General features: G+C 38.5%; 2 protein-coding genes across 2 annotated transcripts; both read left to right on the top strand.

The window, feature by feature from the left end:
* The first annotated feature begins 8876 nt into the window (after positions 1 to 8876).
* On the top strand, positions 8877 to 10109 carry LOC120733656 (claudin-4-like). Its single transcript, XM_040031964.1, has one exon. It carries the CDS (start codon positions 9018 to 9020, stop codon positions 9648 to 9650), a length of 633 nt encoding a protein of 210 aa, XP_039887898.1. The 5' UTR covers positions 8877 to 9017; the 3' UTR covers positions 9651 to 10109.
* A 1292-nt stretch (positions 10110 to 11401) lies between these two features.
* LOC120733653 (claudin-4-like) lies at positions 11402 to 14333 on the top strand. The gene is made up of 2 exons (XM_040031958.1): positions 11402 to 12556; positions 12650 to 14333. The coding sequence occupies exons 1-2, from the start codon at positions 12379 to 12381 to the stop codon at positions 13354 to 13356; spliced, it is 885 nt and encodes a 294-aa protein (XP_039887892.1). The 5' UTR covers positions 11402 to 12378; the 3' UTR covers positions 13357 to 14333.
* The last annotated feature ends 1811 nt before the right edge of the window (positions 14334 to 16144 follow it).

The following is a 16144-nucleotide window of genomic DNA, read 5'->3' as shown; positions in this document are numbered from 1 at the left end:
TTAATTTTGCAGGAAGCCAAGTGAGACAATAGCCCTGAAATAATGGAACGCATGACAAACACAATGTAGTCTCTTTCTCATGATGAGTAAAATGCAAGTATTCATTCCTAACACTTTCCAGGCATGTTTTTTAGTTTCATAATAACATAATTTTTTCCTGTAGGCTACATTGCAATGACCCATAGGAACTAGGTATCTCCATTTTTGTTTTTTATGTCATGCTTTATTCTACAGGAGCTGATTTGTTGCATGAGCTATACTTGGGCCCAGTGAGCTTGCCTATGAACACTCACTCTGCAGGTCTTTCTGCAGCAGGTCTCTCTTTTGCTCACTGTCCTCATTTGGACACCAGCTTTCTAGACTACCTCAGCTCAGCTACAACCAGTGTTTTACTCTAAAAACCCAATGACATACATTTTTGCTGTAATTATGTTATATAAATACATTACCATATACTAGACACTACCTTGTCCAGTCTCCCAATGTTTCGTTGCAATTTATGAGGCAGTTTTTGACAAATGAGAGCTTGTCTTTTGCAATTTAGCTTTCTGAAGTAGTTGGACATGTGTCTGTAATGTGCTTGATAGCCAAAAACTGACTTCTTGTTTTGAAAGTGTTAATCAGTCATGTTAGCATCCACGTGGTTCAGCGCTCTGTTATTGTGTAGCTTGTCCTGATAAAGGCACACTCTGCTTCCCTGAGAGACGCTGATATGTCGTAGAGAGTAGAGAGCTCTAAGTTAACTGTTGAGTCCATATAAGGAGCTAGGAAAGAAAAGTGTTTCTTAAAGACGTTTCATCTTGGATGCTTTCTCCGGCCCACAACATTCAGTCTTGGTGATTTCATCCTTTGAAGCTCTATTTTCATCATATATGTCAACAGTTAATTGCACTCAACTGAAAGTTTTGGCTACAACTCCTCTAAAATGTTTAGCACATTTAACTGTGTAGTCCATAGTCTGCCTTTATGTTTTGCAGGGGTTAAGCAAGAGAATGCCTGGGGTACTAGTTGCATGAGATAATTAGCAGATGTAACAAAAATGTATGCAGGTAATTGTGTTTGTTTTAAAGAATATATTCATGCAGAGCAGAAATTTAAAGAGGTACAACTTTAAAAGGTATATTCTATCTTAAGAAACTGACATATTCACTGCATATTTGTACTTTCTGTGATGAGTCCAGAATTTATTTCTATTCTTCATTATTTTCTTAAACTTTAAATTAGAGAACATAAGTTTCTCTCAGACACTGCACACTCTACATAAACCATTTCCATTTGTAGCTTAGAAGTGTTTGGATATTCATTTTATATTTACAGATGGCTCACAAGCAACATCTTTGAAGACTATATTTACATTTTAGGAATTCTTTTGTTATGTAACCTGCATATGTGGTGCAAGGGATCATTTGTGGGGTCAGACGTTTCGATTCCACAAGCAGCAAGTTCATTCACATCAAATGGTTTCTCTACTCTTCCAATATGATGACTAACAGCTATTGTGTTTTGTGAGATTGTTTTTTACCATTTCTATGGTATTCTATTCGGTTAAGTTGTGTTTTCTATTCTATTGCATCGTTTTTTTTCTATTTGCTGTTGTTTTCTTAAGTTGCATTTTATTTGACCTTTCAGCTCCTTTGTAATTTATCCCATTAAGTTTACTTCAATTCAATCCAATTCAATTTTATTTATATAGCGCCAAATCACAACAAAAGTGGCCTCAAGGCGCTTAATAGGTATAGAGAAAAACCCAACAATCATATGACCCCCTGTGAGCAAGCACTTTGGCGACAGTGGGAAGGAAAAACTCCCTTTTAACAGGAAGAAACCTCCGGCAGAACCAGGCTCAGGGAGGGGCGGCCATCTGCTGCGACTGGTTGCGGTGAGATAACAGAGACTTTGAGGAGAGAAACCTAATATTTAATAATCCACATTTCACTGTTTTACTCTTTAGTTCAGATGTATGTATTGATCTTTCTTTGTGATGGTTTATGTTTAAGTTGTGAAGAGCTGTGATGGTTTGTTTGTTTGTTTGCTCGCTTTTAGTTTGTATTTGTCTGTTTGGGAGCTGACACAGTCTCTATGGAGATGGGTTTTTGGCGGGGTAGCATCAGGAGAGAAGCTCCAGAGAGGCGTGTTCCATGTTAAAAGCTAAAATATAACAAAAGAAATTATGCTAAACAAAACAAAACCTTTCAATTGCCCAACCCTATCTGTCCCCTCAACGGGTTGTATGTTTTCAATGTTTCCTTATTATTTTTGTCATAAAAATAAATCAAACAAATAAATCAAGCTGTGTGACAGCACCTTGCATTTACGCCGGGCTGTGAGCTGCCCTAAATCTACTTCCTACACCCCCCTTTCAACTAGTTTAAAACCACTCCTGACTTCCCTCAGTGCACACTGTAACCTCCAAAAGATACAATTAGCTTTTCTGGTAAAAGGTCCTAGATTATTTTGTCAACCTTTGGAAACATCCTCTATAGAGTTAACCCGTTTCATCTTTAAAACTTAGGCCTGGTTTCTTCGCCCCCTTTAACGGGTAGCGCATATCCAGCCTGAACACTGTGTTTGGGCAATTTACATAACATAAAAATCCTGCAACTATTCCTAAAGTCCCTCTCATTACTTTTATTCTCCCATTATAACCTGTGTCTAACAAGCTTTTGATCTTCTTTGCAATGTAAACAACTAGGTGTCTTTGTGCTCTGTTCTTCTCCTTTCTCTGGTTGGTTCCATTCGTTCTCGGGCTTCCAGGATTCTCGCGACCCCTGTGGTCGCTGTGGTCCTGAAATTTTCTCCTGTAAAGGATAGAAAACAAAAAGCCTCTCTCTGCTACACAACCTGCTAATCTACTGTGTTCATCTAATGTTCCTTTAATCATTCAAAGTTGTTTCACCATATCATGTTCTGGGCTCTAGTCTTTATATTAACTTTACTTAATCTTTATTTACTTAATCTCAATGCTCTTTATGTGTGTGCGCAACACTTTTAATTTTATTAAACACACCCAGGGTAAGATATAAGATATAAGCATAAAAACAGACAGAGATCTTCTCCTAACAGCTCAATTCAGAATGGTTTGAGAGATCAAGCTGTAAAAATTTTAAGCCAAAGCCTGGCCTGTTTCTCAATTCTGTTAATCTATCCTTTTGCCGCTGTACCCATGTGTTTAGGTTGAGAAGAGTCCACCTGTATTGACACACTAAAACATGTAATTAATATCATTTTATTACTTTTTCTTAAGACATTCAGTCTCTAATTCCTCTGCTTTCATGTTGCAACGTCTCTCACCAGCTCACAAGCTATATTCAGACTTGCTGTTTGACGCACACACACACACTCTCTTCTCTCAGACTTCCTCTTTTTCCCGCACTCTGCTATGAACCTACGTAGTGTTATTATTACTTATTTATTATTTTGTACAAATCACACAGAATCACTCAAATCCAGTACTCACAACATTCACACACTTAGAATCACTCAAAATACGCTTTCCTAAGAGTATTTTATCAAACATGCTTTTTAGAATCAGAAAGAGGAAGTAGACCGCACCCAGTTAACCCTTGTATGGTGTTCGGGTCTGTGAGACCCGTTTTCAGTTTTTCTCAAAAGAAAAATTAAACACTTAATTATTTTTTCAACCTGAAATTCATTGGCTTTGGCTTATTTTCTGTGAAGAACATAAATCCGAACTAATTTTCAATGACCTCATACTGTACCTCCCCCCACGCATTTACATTACATACAAGGTGTTCGGGTCCACTGGACCCAGGTCTAATAAAAGTGTTGAAAGTGTAGGTCCTGTGTACTCTGTCTTCCTCCTTTCTGGTGCTGCTGATAGTGTTTTCTTCCCCTCCTGCTCTCGCACAAAGTTGCAACATTGTAGAAAATTCAACTATCAACACCGTCTGCTCTTACATTCCCACACATTTTACCCTCTTTCTTGATCCAAATTTTATTTTCTCATACACTGTCCCACCTGCAAATTAGGGGCATAATACTATAAATAAGACTTTACCAGTGTGGTTCTTTATCACAACTGATCAAGATGGCAAAAGATTATCTGCTGCCAGGGCCATCCGATTGATTTTGGAAGAGAGAGGGGCTTCGGATGATGATGTTGACAAAGAGGTTTCAGAATATTTCACATTTCTGAAAATTCAGAGTCTGACAGTGACTTTGAAGAAGAGGATGAGGTTGATCACCATTTAGTAACAAAACGAAGACGAGCACCCCATCAGCAGACAGCTCCAGGACCAGAACAAGCCCACCAGACAGCAAGTGAAGAAATATGGATGTCAGTAAATGGTGAAATTGAATGGTCTTCTTGCCCAAGAAATGAGCCACCCTGCAGAGCTGTTACTGTGATAAGCCAGGGCCAACACGGCTGACAGGTACTCATGTGCAGGACATCAAGTCTTCATTTGAGCTTTTCATCCCAGATTCCATCCAGAAAATTATTCTGGATTGCAGTAATCTAGAAGGAGAGAGGTGGAAGGAGATGGACCAAATTCATCTAAGAACCCCAAAGTAGGCCTTTGAGGTTCTTATCCTTGCAGGAGTTTTGAGGTCCAAAGGGGAATCCACAGAATCCCTGTGGGATGCAGAAACCGGCAAGAACCTTTCCATGCATCAATGTCTCTGGAAAACTTCCACAAAATTTCCAGGATTATCCGTTTTGATAACCGAGATGACAGACCAGCTCGACGGCAGAGAGACAAGCTAGCTGCCATCAGGACAGTGTGGGATAAGTGTGTGGACCACCTCCACCTGTTTTTTACCCTGGGCCTAATGTCACCATTGATGAGCAGCTGATCCCATTTAGTTGTGAAACATATTGCTTGACGTGTAAATGTGTTGTCTTTCCACTCACTCCACTTGATTACGACTGATTTATTTTTTATAACATTTTATAAAAAAAAAACAAAAAAACGAGAAGCACATTAATTCATAAATGTGATCTAACAAAGGTAAAGGGAAAAAAATAACCATGTTTACTGTTCATATGGCTTGTAATTGGGATGAAGTAAACATCTGTTGAGTAATTTAACATAAAATTGTTTGATAGTGTTAATTTGGAAAGCCAAAACTCTAGCGGGTCCACCAGACCCATGAACACTGGCTGAGTAACAAAAATATGAACACCACACAAGGGTTAAGTGCGTATGTCCTCTTAAAAGAGAAGAGAAATAAACACATATGGGACAATTCTCCCCATCTTAGACAAAATGTGACCTTAAATGTCCTTTTCTAAGTTATGTTCTTCTCTATATACAACTCTTGGCCTCCAGGGCATAAAACTTTGAACATAATCTTTTACTTTACCAGAACTAGACCTAATCTAAATCCTGTCTCATTCACTGCTGAAGTTCTAGTTCAATGAACACCTGTGTCACAGTTTAAAATTAAAAGAGGAAGTAACTCACACCCAAGAACTGTGTGTGTAACCTTTGGACTTATAACTCTGATATAAGTCCACACAGTGCGCCGACTACGGAGAACCTGCAAGTTCGGTTTTTTTTAAAATTCTCTGCACACTTGAAAACTGTTTCTGTCATTTATCTGCCCAAGAACTTCATCAAATGGACCTCACCGGGTCCAGTAATCTTCAGCACATGTACATCACTGCTGCCAGTGATGATTTAAAAACAGTTTCTTGTCTCAGTGCACCCAGCATTAACTTATCAGATGGACCGCAGCCGATCCATCAATATCAACACAATTGTGTATCCTCATGTACACAACTGATTCTTCACTTGTGTCACAGCACATCTAGTAATATCTTCAGAATTACTTCAACATGGTAAACATTGATTTTCCTTTAAAATCAATTCCTTCAAATTTAATTTACCATTAAAACTCAAGACCACAACTGACTCGATTCTCTGAAATCCTGAGTCAGTTAAACACATTGCTCAACTCAAGGTGTCCTTTTCTCGGACTTCCTCGTCCGAGCTCACTCTTTTTACCTCGGCATCCCCACCAGAATGTTACGAGATCTTCCACTCTTACTTGGTGAAAGAAGGTAACTTCGTAAGTTCTCTCCACTGTCTCACAGTAGCAAACAACCTGCGCCTTCAGAAGATCCCCTTCCCACTGTAATTCAATTTTCATAGACCCAAAAGTAAGCATATTATTTCCCTAGTCAAAAGGGAAACCGTTCCTCACACAGTAATTCTTAATCCAACCTTAAAGTGAAACCAAAACCCTTCGTGTTTTGAAACTAAAAAGAGGAAGGAACAGCGCCCAATTTTTAACTGTGCATGTTGTTACTCAGCAACAACACACACACACACAGACCCAGGGCAATTCTTCCTGGATCATTTATCAACATCCAAACCAACACAGTCCGCATTGATTATTCTTCTGGACCTCAGCAGATCCACCAAAATTCATGTAAGTATATCAACCATTCACCGATTTATTTCTTTTCCTCAGAACACGCCGGATCTGTTATTTTTTATTTTTTTATTGACATTTTTGGAATCACTATATAATACCATCAACTTCAGCTATCTGTCAGTACATATATTTTTTTCTTTTTTTTTCTATATTTAAACAACTGAAATATCCATACAATAAGAATGAAAGAAGAAGAAGAAAAGAAAAAGAAGCAAAACAGGAAACAACAAATGAATAAATAAAAAATACATAAGGAAAAAGAAAAAGGAAAGAAAAATAAATAAATAAATAAATGTAGGGAGTGTGTTTTTGTTTCCATTAATGTAACTAATATTTCCTCTAGTCTTCTAGTAGTTAACAAAGTCAAAATCTAAGGCAAAAGCAAAAACTGGCCTGCGTTTTTTCCATTTCTTCCATCGTGATACAAACAGGTCCCTCTTGTAGTTCACATCTGCTGTCATTTTCTGCATTCTGTAAATGTCCATTGTGATGTTCATCCACATGTTCATAGTTGGGATCTGTTAATATCAACAACGCTGCACACTCAGAATTGTACAGCTGATTCTTCCCTTCAGACCGCACTGGATCTGTTACTTCAGCACAATAAACACTGATTTTCCTTCAAAATCAGTTTACCAAGAGCCACAAAACCATTTCTGAGTCGATTTTCTGAAATTCTGTGTCACTTAAACATCCTGACAGAACCAGGTGTTTTCTGTCGGGCTTCCTCGTCCGAAATTACTCTTTTTACTCACAAATAAGTGTATCTCAAAATGATCTTCTGATCCTGAGGCCACAAATCTCAGCAGCGCCACCTGAGTAAAATCTTAGTAAACGTCTTTACAAAGGGGGAAGTTCTTCAACTCCATGACTAACGCTTGTTGAACCATAAACTGACCAATAACTCTTATATTCTCTTATTCTTTAATCACACATTGGTCTCTTTTCTCTCCTATTTCCTCATAACATCTCATGTTACTTTTATCTCAGTACTGTCTTTTTCTCAAAGTTTCATTATCCTTACTTCAAAGCTTCTCATTACTTCAAAATTCTACTTTATTCTCAAGAATTCAGTTTTACCACTACTGAGCCAATTTGATAGTTAAGATCATCTACTCAGCGACCAGATAATTTAGAATTCAGCCCATTTGCACAAATTTGCTTATTGAACAGGTTTGTGCCTACCTTTAAATCTTTTTAGACCGGTCTCCTGTTCGCCTCATATCAGATCCAACCTTCGGCCACATTTGTTCTCTCTGTTGCATGACGAACCGAGCGGAAACACCAAATATTAACCCCGATTCTTTTGTCCCCATGATAGAACAGACAAAACTGACTCATAGTGTGTTAAAACATTTATATTTCTTTTTATTCAATCATCTTCCGGAAGAGAGAGACCCCTGCACAGCTCAAACGCCAGTTGCAAGAGCTCTAACATTTTTAGCTCAACATTTGTCTTATATGGTATTATTTCTGTACTTCAGACGTGACACACGCCACACACTGTTTCAAACATTGCTTATATGGAAAGTTTCTCTTTTCTGTGTCTTTTTCTATTAATATGCCTGTGCACTAAAACTTCCTGTTTTTTAGTCTGGGTGAGCACTTTGTGAGTCAAAAGTGGCCTTGCTCCACAAGCCTTCATTATTAAAGTACATAAAACAATATAATAGGAAAATAAGGATACTAAGGATATTGATTTCATGACAAAATATTATATTATAAATGTATTAAGAAAAAAAAGAAAAGAATGAAATGGCATTCAAACCATCTATTTTTCCTTACTAATTAGCAAGTCTTTTTTTCATACAATTCCATAAAGGGAAATCAAAAGCTTCTAATTTTCTTTCCACAAATGTAGATTTGGTACTGTATGACATTTGTTTTTTGAGGGTGTTTTGGGTCCTCCAACCTAAGGAGGTCAGGACCTTGTATGGCAACCCTAAGGGATTCGGCTGTAAGTGTGTGTGATTCATAGATACACTTTAAAGCACTCTTTAAAACACAGCTGAGCTCGATAAATGCAATTTTTCATCTCACTCAGTCACAAGAACAGACAGTTTCAGTGTAGAAACACCTACATCTATTGACATCTATTAACCTATGAGCTACAGGTATCGGTTGACAATGAGCTCACTCTGAAAGTCATGTGTGTCATTTTTCTAGCATTGTTCATTTGGTAAATCCCTGTTTGGTATTTAGTATCACCCAAGTAAATAGTGTTCTCATATCTCATATTCATTTTATTGTTTCACAGAACATAAAAAATTGATGACATTGGTGGCAGTCTGTATTTCTGTGTAACTCATTTTGGTGTTTTTTGGTGTTTTTTTCCCATTATATTGGCCTTTGTTATGCACATGAAACTGCTATCTTTTCTACAAGTGTTGAAAAAAGCTGGTTGGGTGACATTTCTTCACAAACCTGTTTGACCTTGCATACAGCACTAGAAAAACACCTCCTCTGTTACCTCCTTTAAAATTTTAACCACTGAGCAAGGAACTCACAGTCAGCTTCTTCTCTGAGTGATCAGCTGAAACAACTACCTGCTGAACTTTTGTTTCACACACAAAGCTCTCAAGGACGCTCAATCTTTTTTCTTTGACAGGATCAACATGGTTGCTGGTTGTAGACAGCTTGTTGGTTTATTTTTGGGAGTCATCGGCTTTCTTGGGTCGATCATCACCTGTGGACTCCCACAATGGCGAGTCACCGCTTTCATTGGTGCCAACATCGTCACTTCTCAGGTCATCTGGGAGGGTCTGTGGATGAGCTGTGTGACCCAGAGTACAGGCCAGATGCAGTGCAAGGTCTATGATTCTATGCTAGAATTAGCTCAAGACCTGCAGGCTGCCAGAGCACTCACTGTCATCGCCATCATCGCTGGAGTTTTTGGGATTCTGCTTGCGGTGGTTGGAGGCAAGTGCACAAATTTTGTCGAAGACGAAGTGCAAAAGAGCAGAGTGGCAGTAGCTGCTGGAATTGTCTTCATCATTGCCGGCATCTTGGTGCTTATTCCAGTCTGCTGGACCGCTAACACCGTCATTCGTGATTTCTACAACCCTACCCTGATTGCTGCACAGAAGAGAGAGCTGGGAGCATCTCTGTACATCGGCTGGGGAACTGCAGGGGTTCTGATCCTGGGAGGGGGCCTGCTCTGTAGCTCCTGTCCCCCCAACAATGCCACTGATTATGACGTTAGGTACTCCAAGGCTCGCTCTATTGATAGTCATAAGGAATATGTTTAGATAGCGAGCATTCTGCTGGATATCTTAAAGAGTCCACCTTTTAGAATTACAATGTCTGTGATTAAAATAAGTCGAAATGTTTAGAGTGAGAATGTGTAACTTAAGCTTTTTTTCTTCAAAATATACACACATGCAGTATTTTCAGCCTGTTTTTGAATATATCTGTTGTTTTTATGTTTTCTACCACCAGAGATTTTTTTACATTTTTATTTTCTGTTCTTTTTTATATCAATATGGGATACTTTCTTTCAGGGTTATGTCTGAAATCTGATGCTTGTTTAATTAAAACCATTGTAAATCCGTATTAACACCCTTGTAACTCTAGACCTCATTTTTTGACTGCTTTCTCTGTTAAACTAGTGGAATACTGATGGATATATATATATCTATATATATATATATATGTATTATGGATGACTGTATGTCAATACAATTGTATTAAATGTGCATGTGACATTGCTTGTGTTTTTTTTGTTTTTTTCATCATAAGATGAGTCACACTAGTGACAAACAGTAAAGAAATTCAAACAGAAGATCTGGTTTTGCGAGTGTCCTTGAAAGAATCTTTACAAACCGGTTTTGGGACATTTCCTTCTCATCAAAGAGCCTGAAAAACAGACACTGGATGCTAGCATTTATGTAATGCTATTTAGTATGTGTTCATTTCTTTATTTAGTTTTGTGGATTTCTGAATTAAACACCAAAATCAGGATAAAAAATATTCTTGAATACAGCACTGAAAACTTGGCTCTTTGTATCTGATGTTAAAAAACAATTTAAAAAAATAATAATGTGTAGCATTTTTAGTGAACGCACATTAAACCAGTGTTTCAGTTCCTTTAAAATCCTTATTGTCTCAGACAGTAGATATAAAGTTGAGCTAATTATACATAGGAAGAGACTTTATTTAGTCCCACACGAAGGAAATTTCCTTGTTACAGTAGCACAAGGGACAGAAAGAAAAAGTGAATTAAAAATATACTAGAATTTTTTTTTTTTTAATTTGCAAATTTGCAAAAACTACTATACTATGTAGATATGTAGTATATACAGTAACATATACCCCAATTTTTTATATGTACATAATGTGCAGTGGGACCGATAGTAATACACATGTAATACACTTAAACAGTACTTATCCTGTGTGGGTATTGTGCTCTCTGTTGAAGCACCTGTGATAGCTCTTCATCTTACACCACGGTAGTAACAATCTACTGCTGAAGGAGCTGCACAGGGACTCCACAGTTGTATGCAGGGGGTGAAAGGTGTTGTCCATAATGTACATTAGCTTGGCCATCATCAAGCTCTTACCCGCGTCCTCTATGATGTCTAGGGGACTGGCAAGGCCAGGACAGTTAGACTCAAAGAATGTTCAAATGTGTTTTCCTGAATCAGCTTAATCATTAAAACCGTGCATAGTTTCTGTTTCTGAGGAAACAAGGGGGAAAAAGTCATTCACAGTGGTACAAATTACAATACATGAGCTTATCTACACAAAATATCTCTGTTCAAATAGGTAAACCTTAAAAAGATTTCAAATTAAATGCACTGTGTTGTATCAGGCTTAACCATAAAATTAATTCCGAAAATAATTTATAGCCCCTGTAAAAACTTAAAGAAGTCCAGACGCTTTTCTTTGCAAGCTCCTTTGACTATGATGACCTGGATGACTGAGAACCTTCACAGACATAGCCCCTGTAAAGTTTAACCTTTATAAGTCAGAGATTAAAAATGATTTCGAGCTTGATAAAAAGGTTTCATTTTCTGCCACACAAGTTTACATAAGTGTGTGTTCTCTTGTGTGGTACGGGGGTTTTGCATATTTCGAACAGGTTTTTCTGCACTGTGTGCTATTCAAGTGAAACTTCTGTCCTGTCCTCTCCCAGGAAACATTCCACCCTCCTTCTGTTTCACATACTCTGCATGCGCACATTATTCAAATACATTAGCTGCGTGAAGAGGCCTCTGACCTAACACATGTATTAAGTTCTTAATCAAATTAAATCACCTGTTAATCAAATGCAGCATTTTCACAGAGGTATTGTATGTGACAGATTAACATCAGAACAGACCATTGGTAGGCGTTGGTTTATACCGGTCTCTTCTGCCTACTTCATAGCTGTTGTTTACAAAATGTTCTCATGAGGCAAAGATAACGAGCGAGGGTGATGTCATTGCCTATTCATTTTCTTTCTCTCTCTCTCTTTCTCTCTCTCTGTCAACTTCCAGTCCTTTATTTTTTCTACAGAGTAGGTGTGGCACTGTCTACACCTGTCCAGTACCACATAGGCGTCTGCTCAGGTGACAAAAAAAGAACGAATGCTCTCAGGTGCTTAAGTAAAAAGTAAAGAAGGAAGAGGCAGAAAGACATGGTATAAAAGGGGAGGGACATATGCTGTAAACAAATGAAGTGAGGCTTAAGTAAGACACGCCTCGATCCCAGTAGCAAAATACTGTAGGCAGGACAACAACTGCAACAGACTAGGCTCTCCTGACATACATAGTTTACAACACTGCAACAGTAGCAAGAAAAAGTACGCACAGTACGCACATGTTGAGAAGGACTGACAAAGAAACACTCAGAGAAAGATACAAGAGAAGAGCAACCAGAGGAAAAGACAAGCAAATGCAAAAGAGACTCAGCAGAAATCAAGAAACGCAGCAAGTCACCTTTTAAAACTCTGCAAGGATTTTACAAAAAAGATTTTTTTTTCTCCAGACCTACATTATGGCCTCGATGGGGATGCAGATGTTTGCTAGTGGCCTCTGCCTCCTCGGTTGGGCAGGGGTCATCGTCATCTGCTTACTGCCAATGTGGAGGGTCTCGTCCTTTGTGGGCACCTCCATCGTCACCTCCCAGATTTTCTGGGAGGGTATTTGGATGGCCTGCGTGGTCCAAAGCACAGGTCAGATGCAGTGTAAACCTTACGAGTCCCTCCTTGCCCTCAGTGGTGACATGCAGGCTGCCAGAGCTCTCACTGTCATTTCAATCACTGTAGGTGCAGCAGGACTTATTATGGCCTTTGTTGGAGGAAAGTGCACCCGCTTCTTGGATGAAACTGGAAATGGGGCAAAGGGCAAGGTGGCTGTTGTGGCAGGAGCAATGTTGATGGCTGCAGGTCTGTTCTGTTTGATTCCTACATCTTGGGTGGCTGGGGCTTTAGTGAAGAACTTCTACAGTGCCTACAGTGATGCTCAGAAGAGGGAGATTGGTGCCTGTCTTTACATTGGCTGGGGAGCATCTGTTTTGCTTGTTCTGGGAGGCGGTTTATTCATCAGCTCCGCACGCCCCATAAAAGCCCATGACACAGAGAAGAGGACGTCTGTGCGTTACCAGGTGGTTCGCTCCTACAACGGGTCCAACCTGGGGGGTTCTCATCGCAGCAGGGCGCCATCAGCAAAGTCACTGCCTGTTGGAGTGGACTACCCCAGGCCTCATGGCTATGAGGGAGTGACTTCAAAGCCCCAGCAGTACCCAAGGCCTCCGTCCTATCAGTATATGTCTGAGCAGGGCTCAAAAGAGGAGTCAGAGAAATCATGGGCACCTTCAACAAAGTCACAACTGAAAAAGGCAGACTCGACAAAATCGAAACACAGTGATGTACCATCTACAAAGTCTCAGCTGAAAGAAGCAGAAATGGACACCTTATCAGTTAAGAGTGACGGGGAAGATTTATCCTCAAACCCACCAAAGACATACTTATAATATAATTACATATAATTAAATATGTGTACTTATGTTGGCACAAAAGACAGTTTACTATACTGCTATTTATAAGTTGCCTTTTCTTTGTTTGTGAGTGTGTACTGACTTTATTTGGGTATAAATATACTCCATGATGCTTCCTTTTTAAAGGATGAGATAGAAAAGTTCAGGAGTACATTTATCAACATGCCAAAGAAATGTGTGAAGAATGCGACAAATTAACTTCTAACAAATTCCTATTTAAACTCTGTTACTGTAAATGTGAAACATTAATTTGCTACCAGATATATATATATTTTTTGGTGTTTACCTCAGACTTTTAAAGTTCTCGTTTAAAATGGGCAGCAGGGTTTTACCTTTGAGTAGACACATATTTTATTAGACACATACACATTATATATTATACATTAATTGAAAGCATTACATTATTGAATGAGCTCTTTGGTGAATATCTCTATGAAGAAATTCAATTATTGAAAATACAAAGTTTTGTTATTTTGTTATTTTAATGATCATGCCATTTGGCACAGTGAAATGTCATTGCACTTTGTTGACTGATACTTTTGCATTTGCTGTTCAATAAATGACTGTGAGCTGATCTAAAAAGTATCCAGCTAATTTTTACATAATGTGAGGCATGAGGTGGAAAAGGGCCTTTTAGAATCCCCCTGGACTCTCAGTCCTGTTCCTGGCAATTAAAAGCCACAGGACAAACTGGTTTGGCAGAAAGTAAAGTTACAGGCAGGTGTGCAGTGTTAAAAGAGGAAGCATTGTGTGTTTGTTGAGGATTCAACATTTAGTTTCAGTGAATCATGCTCGTATCATGTGATCATGCATGTTGTTTTAATTACTTAGTGATATTTTGAGCTGCCCAAAATGTAGTTCCTTAAATAGAAATATGCATCTGTCATGTACAAAAGCTTTCTCTAAGGTTATACCTGTTGCAAGCATGTCTTAAAGCATGTTTTAAGACCTGATATGACTTCACTTGTATAATCTACACTGTACTACAAAAGCATTGCACTACTCTACACATCACCAGATAAGCACCCATCCTCTTGCCTTCCCAGAGCTCTTCTTACTCCTCAGCTTCAGCTCACATGGTTTTGCATTGACGATTGTCATGGTGATTTCAGTAGGCCATGCAAATGTATCTATCTGGTGGTAACAGAAGGTAACCTTGTGAAGTAGTCAGACTCGAACGTCAAGGAAGGTGGTAGGGAAGCAGACTATGCAGACAATTTAGGTTTCCAAGGTGAGCAATTTATTTGCAGTGAACTTAATTTAATGTATAACTTAACAAAACTTCCCCCAAATCAATTCATTTAACAAAACTCAACATAACATGGCTCTGGTGACACAGCTCACCTCTCCTCTCTCCTGCATTTGGTAGAGACTGGCTTTAAATAGGGCCATCAATTTCCCTCCAATTGCCCAGCCAGTACCACTCACTCAACTGAGGGATGTAAAACTCTACTCAGGTTATCTAAAAACACAAAACCTCTACACACTTCTAATATGCACATTTACACAACTAAATGGCAGTCATTAACAAAAGGAAAAGCATTCAACAAATCCCTTTAAACATGAACACAAACAAAAGGAAGCATCTCTCTGGACAAAGAAACCCCTCCACTTGGTTTGACCTGATGATGTCATGTGTGACATGATCAGGACTTTAAAATGAGGAAATGCCAAGCGGGCGTTTCCCCACACCTGACACTCATGATGACTGAAAAGACAAACAGAGTAAGTATGAACAAATGACTTAATCTGTAACATAATAAAGTATAAAGAAACATAACTTAGTATTTGTCTTAATTTGCAGAATGTTTGATTTGCCAGCAACAAAACGCTTACACAAACAAACCCGGGATAGTGAGTGAAGCAATGTTACTTGACAAATAGCAAATCATAGCAAATACATGGAAACAGAATAATGTGTACAATGTGCAAAAAAAAAAGGTAAACACAAATGGGACAAATGGAGAGAATTGCAACTGCTCCTCCACTTTGTCACAAACCTGGTAACCTTTTTCTGCAGAAAGCAGGAAACATGATTAGGAGTGATCATATTTTGTATTACAGATTTTCCCTCAAGCAACATTTGCATGAAAGTGCTGAAAATTCAGTATGATTAAAACAAAAAACAAAAAAAAGTGGCTAAACTGGATTTTACCAGGTCTGTTGACATTGCACAGCTTTCTCATGACAGCAACAGAAATGTGACTAAAACTAAGAGCTCAAGAAATCTTAACCACATCACAAAATTCTGCAGAGGTGAAGGAAAGTGTGATTGAAAACAAGATAATCTACATATGTAAACTGACCTTAAATCAACTTTGCATCATGCAAAACCTGACAGCCAGCAGACAATTTCAGAGCCTTGACATTGTCGAACAATTAAACATCCACACATTCAAGAGAAAGAGCAAAATTAGGACTTACTATTAGGGCAAAAGGTAGCAAATGACTTATATGTTATTTGCTTTTTATTCCAAAGATCTCTTCAGCTCATAATGCACTGCGATAAACCCAGAGAGAAATATGACCAATAACAAAATGGGTGACTGATAAGCAGTCATCCAGCCAGAGCCTACAGATGGATAGTGCACGCAGAGCAGCACTGCTATATCAGAGACAAAGATGTGAAATTTTCTGCATAAATGGACCAGCAGGAATACTGAGTGACACTTTAAACGTTGGTTGTTTTTTTTTTTTTAAAAAAAACATTTCATACACATTGCTGTTTTGTCCTTCACAATATGCGGTATGGTTCGAGCTTGCT

Source organism: Simochromis diagramma, unplaced genomic scaffold (genome assembly GCF_900408965.1).
Source record: "Simochromis diagramma unplaced genomic scaffold, fSimDia1.1 OVJJ01000216.1, whole genome shotgun sequence".
NCBI classification, from domain to species: Eukaryota; Metazoa; Chordata; class Actinopteri; order Cichliformes; family Cichlidae; genus Simochromis; species Simochromis diagramma.
Note: the sequence above shows the minus strand (reverse complement) of the source record. Positions and strands in the feature narration are given on the sequence as shown.

Excerpts from the sequence above, each read along its gene's own strand:
- LOC120733656 (XM_040031964.1), top strand. The coding sequence starts at position 9,018 with ATGGTTGCTGGTTGTAGACAGCTTGTTGGTTTATTTTTGGGAGTCATC.
- LOC120733653 (XM_040031958.1), top strand. The coding sequence starts at position 12,379 with ATGGCCTCGATGGGGATGCAGATGTTTGCTAGTGGCCTCTGCCTCCTC. Across the intron at positions 12,557-12,649 it reads CTGCGTGGTCCAAAGCACAG|GTGCAGCAGGACTTATTATG; the intron begins GTCAGATGCAGT and ends CAATCACTGTAG.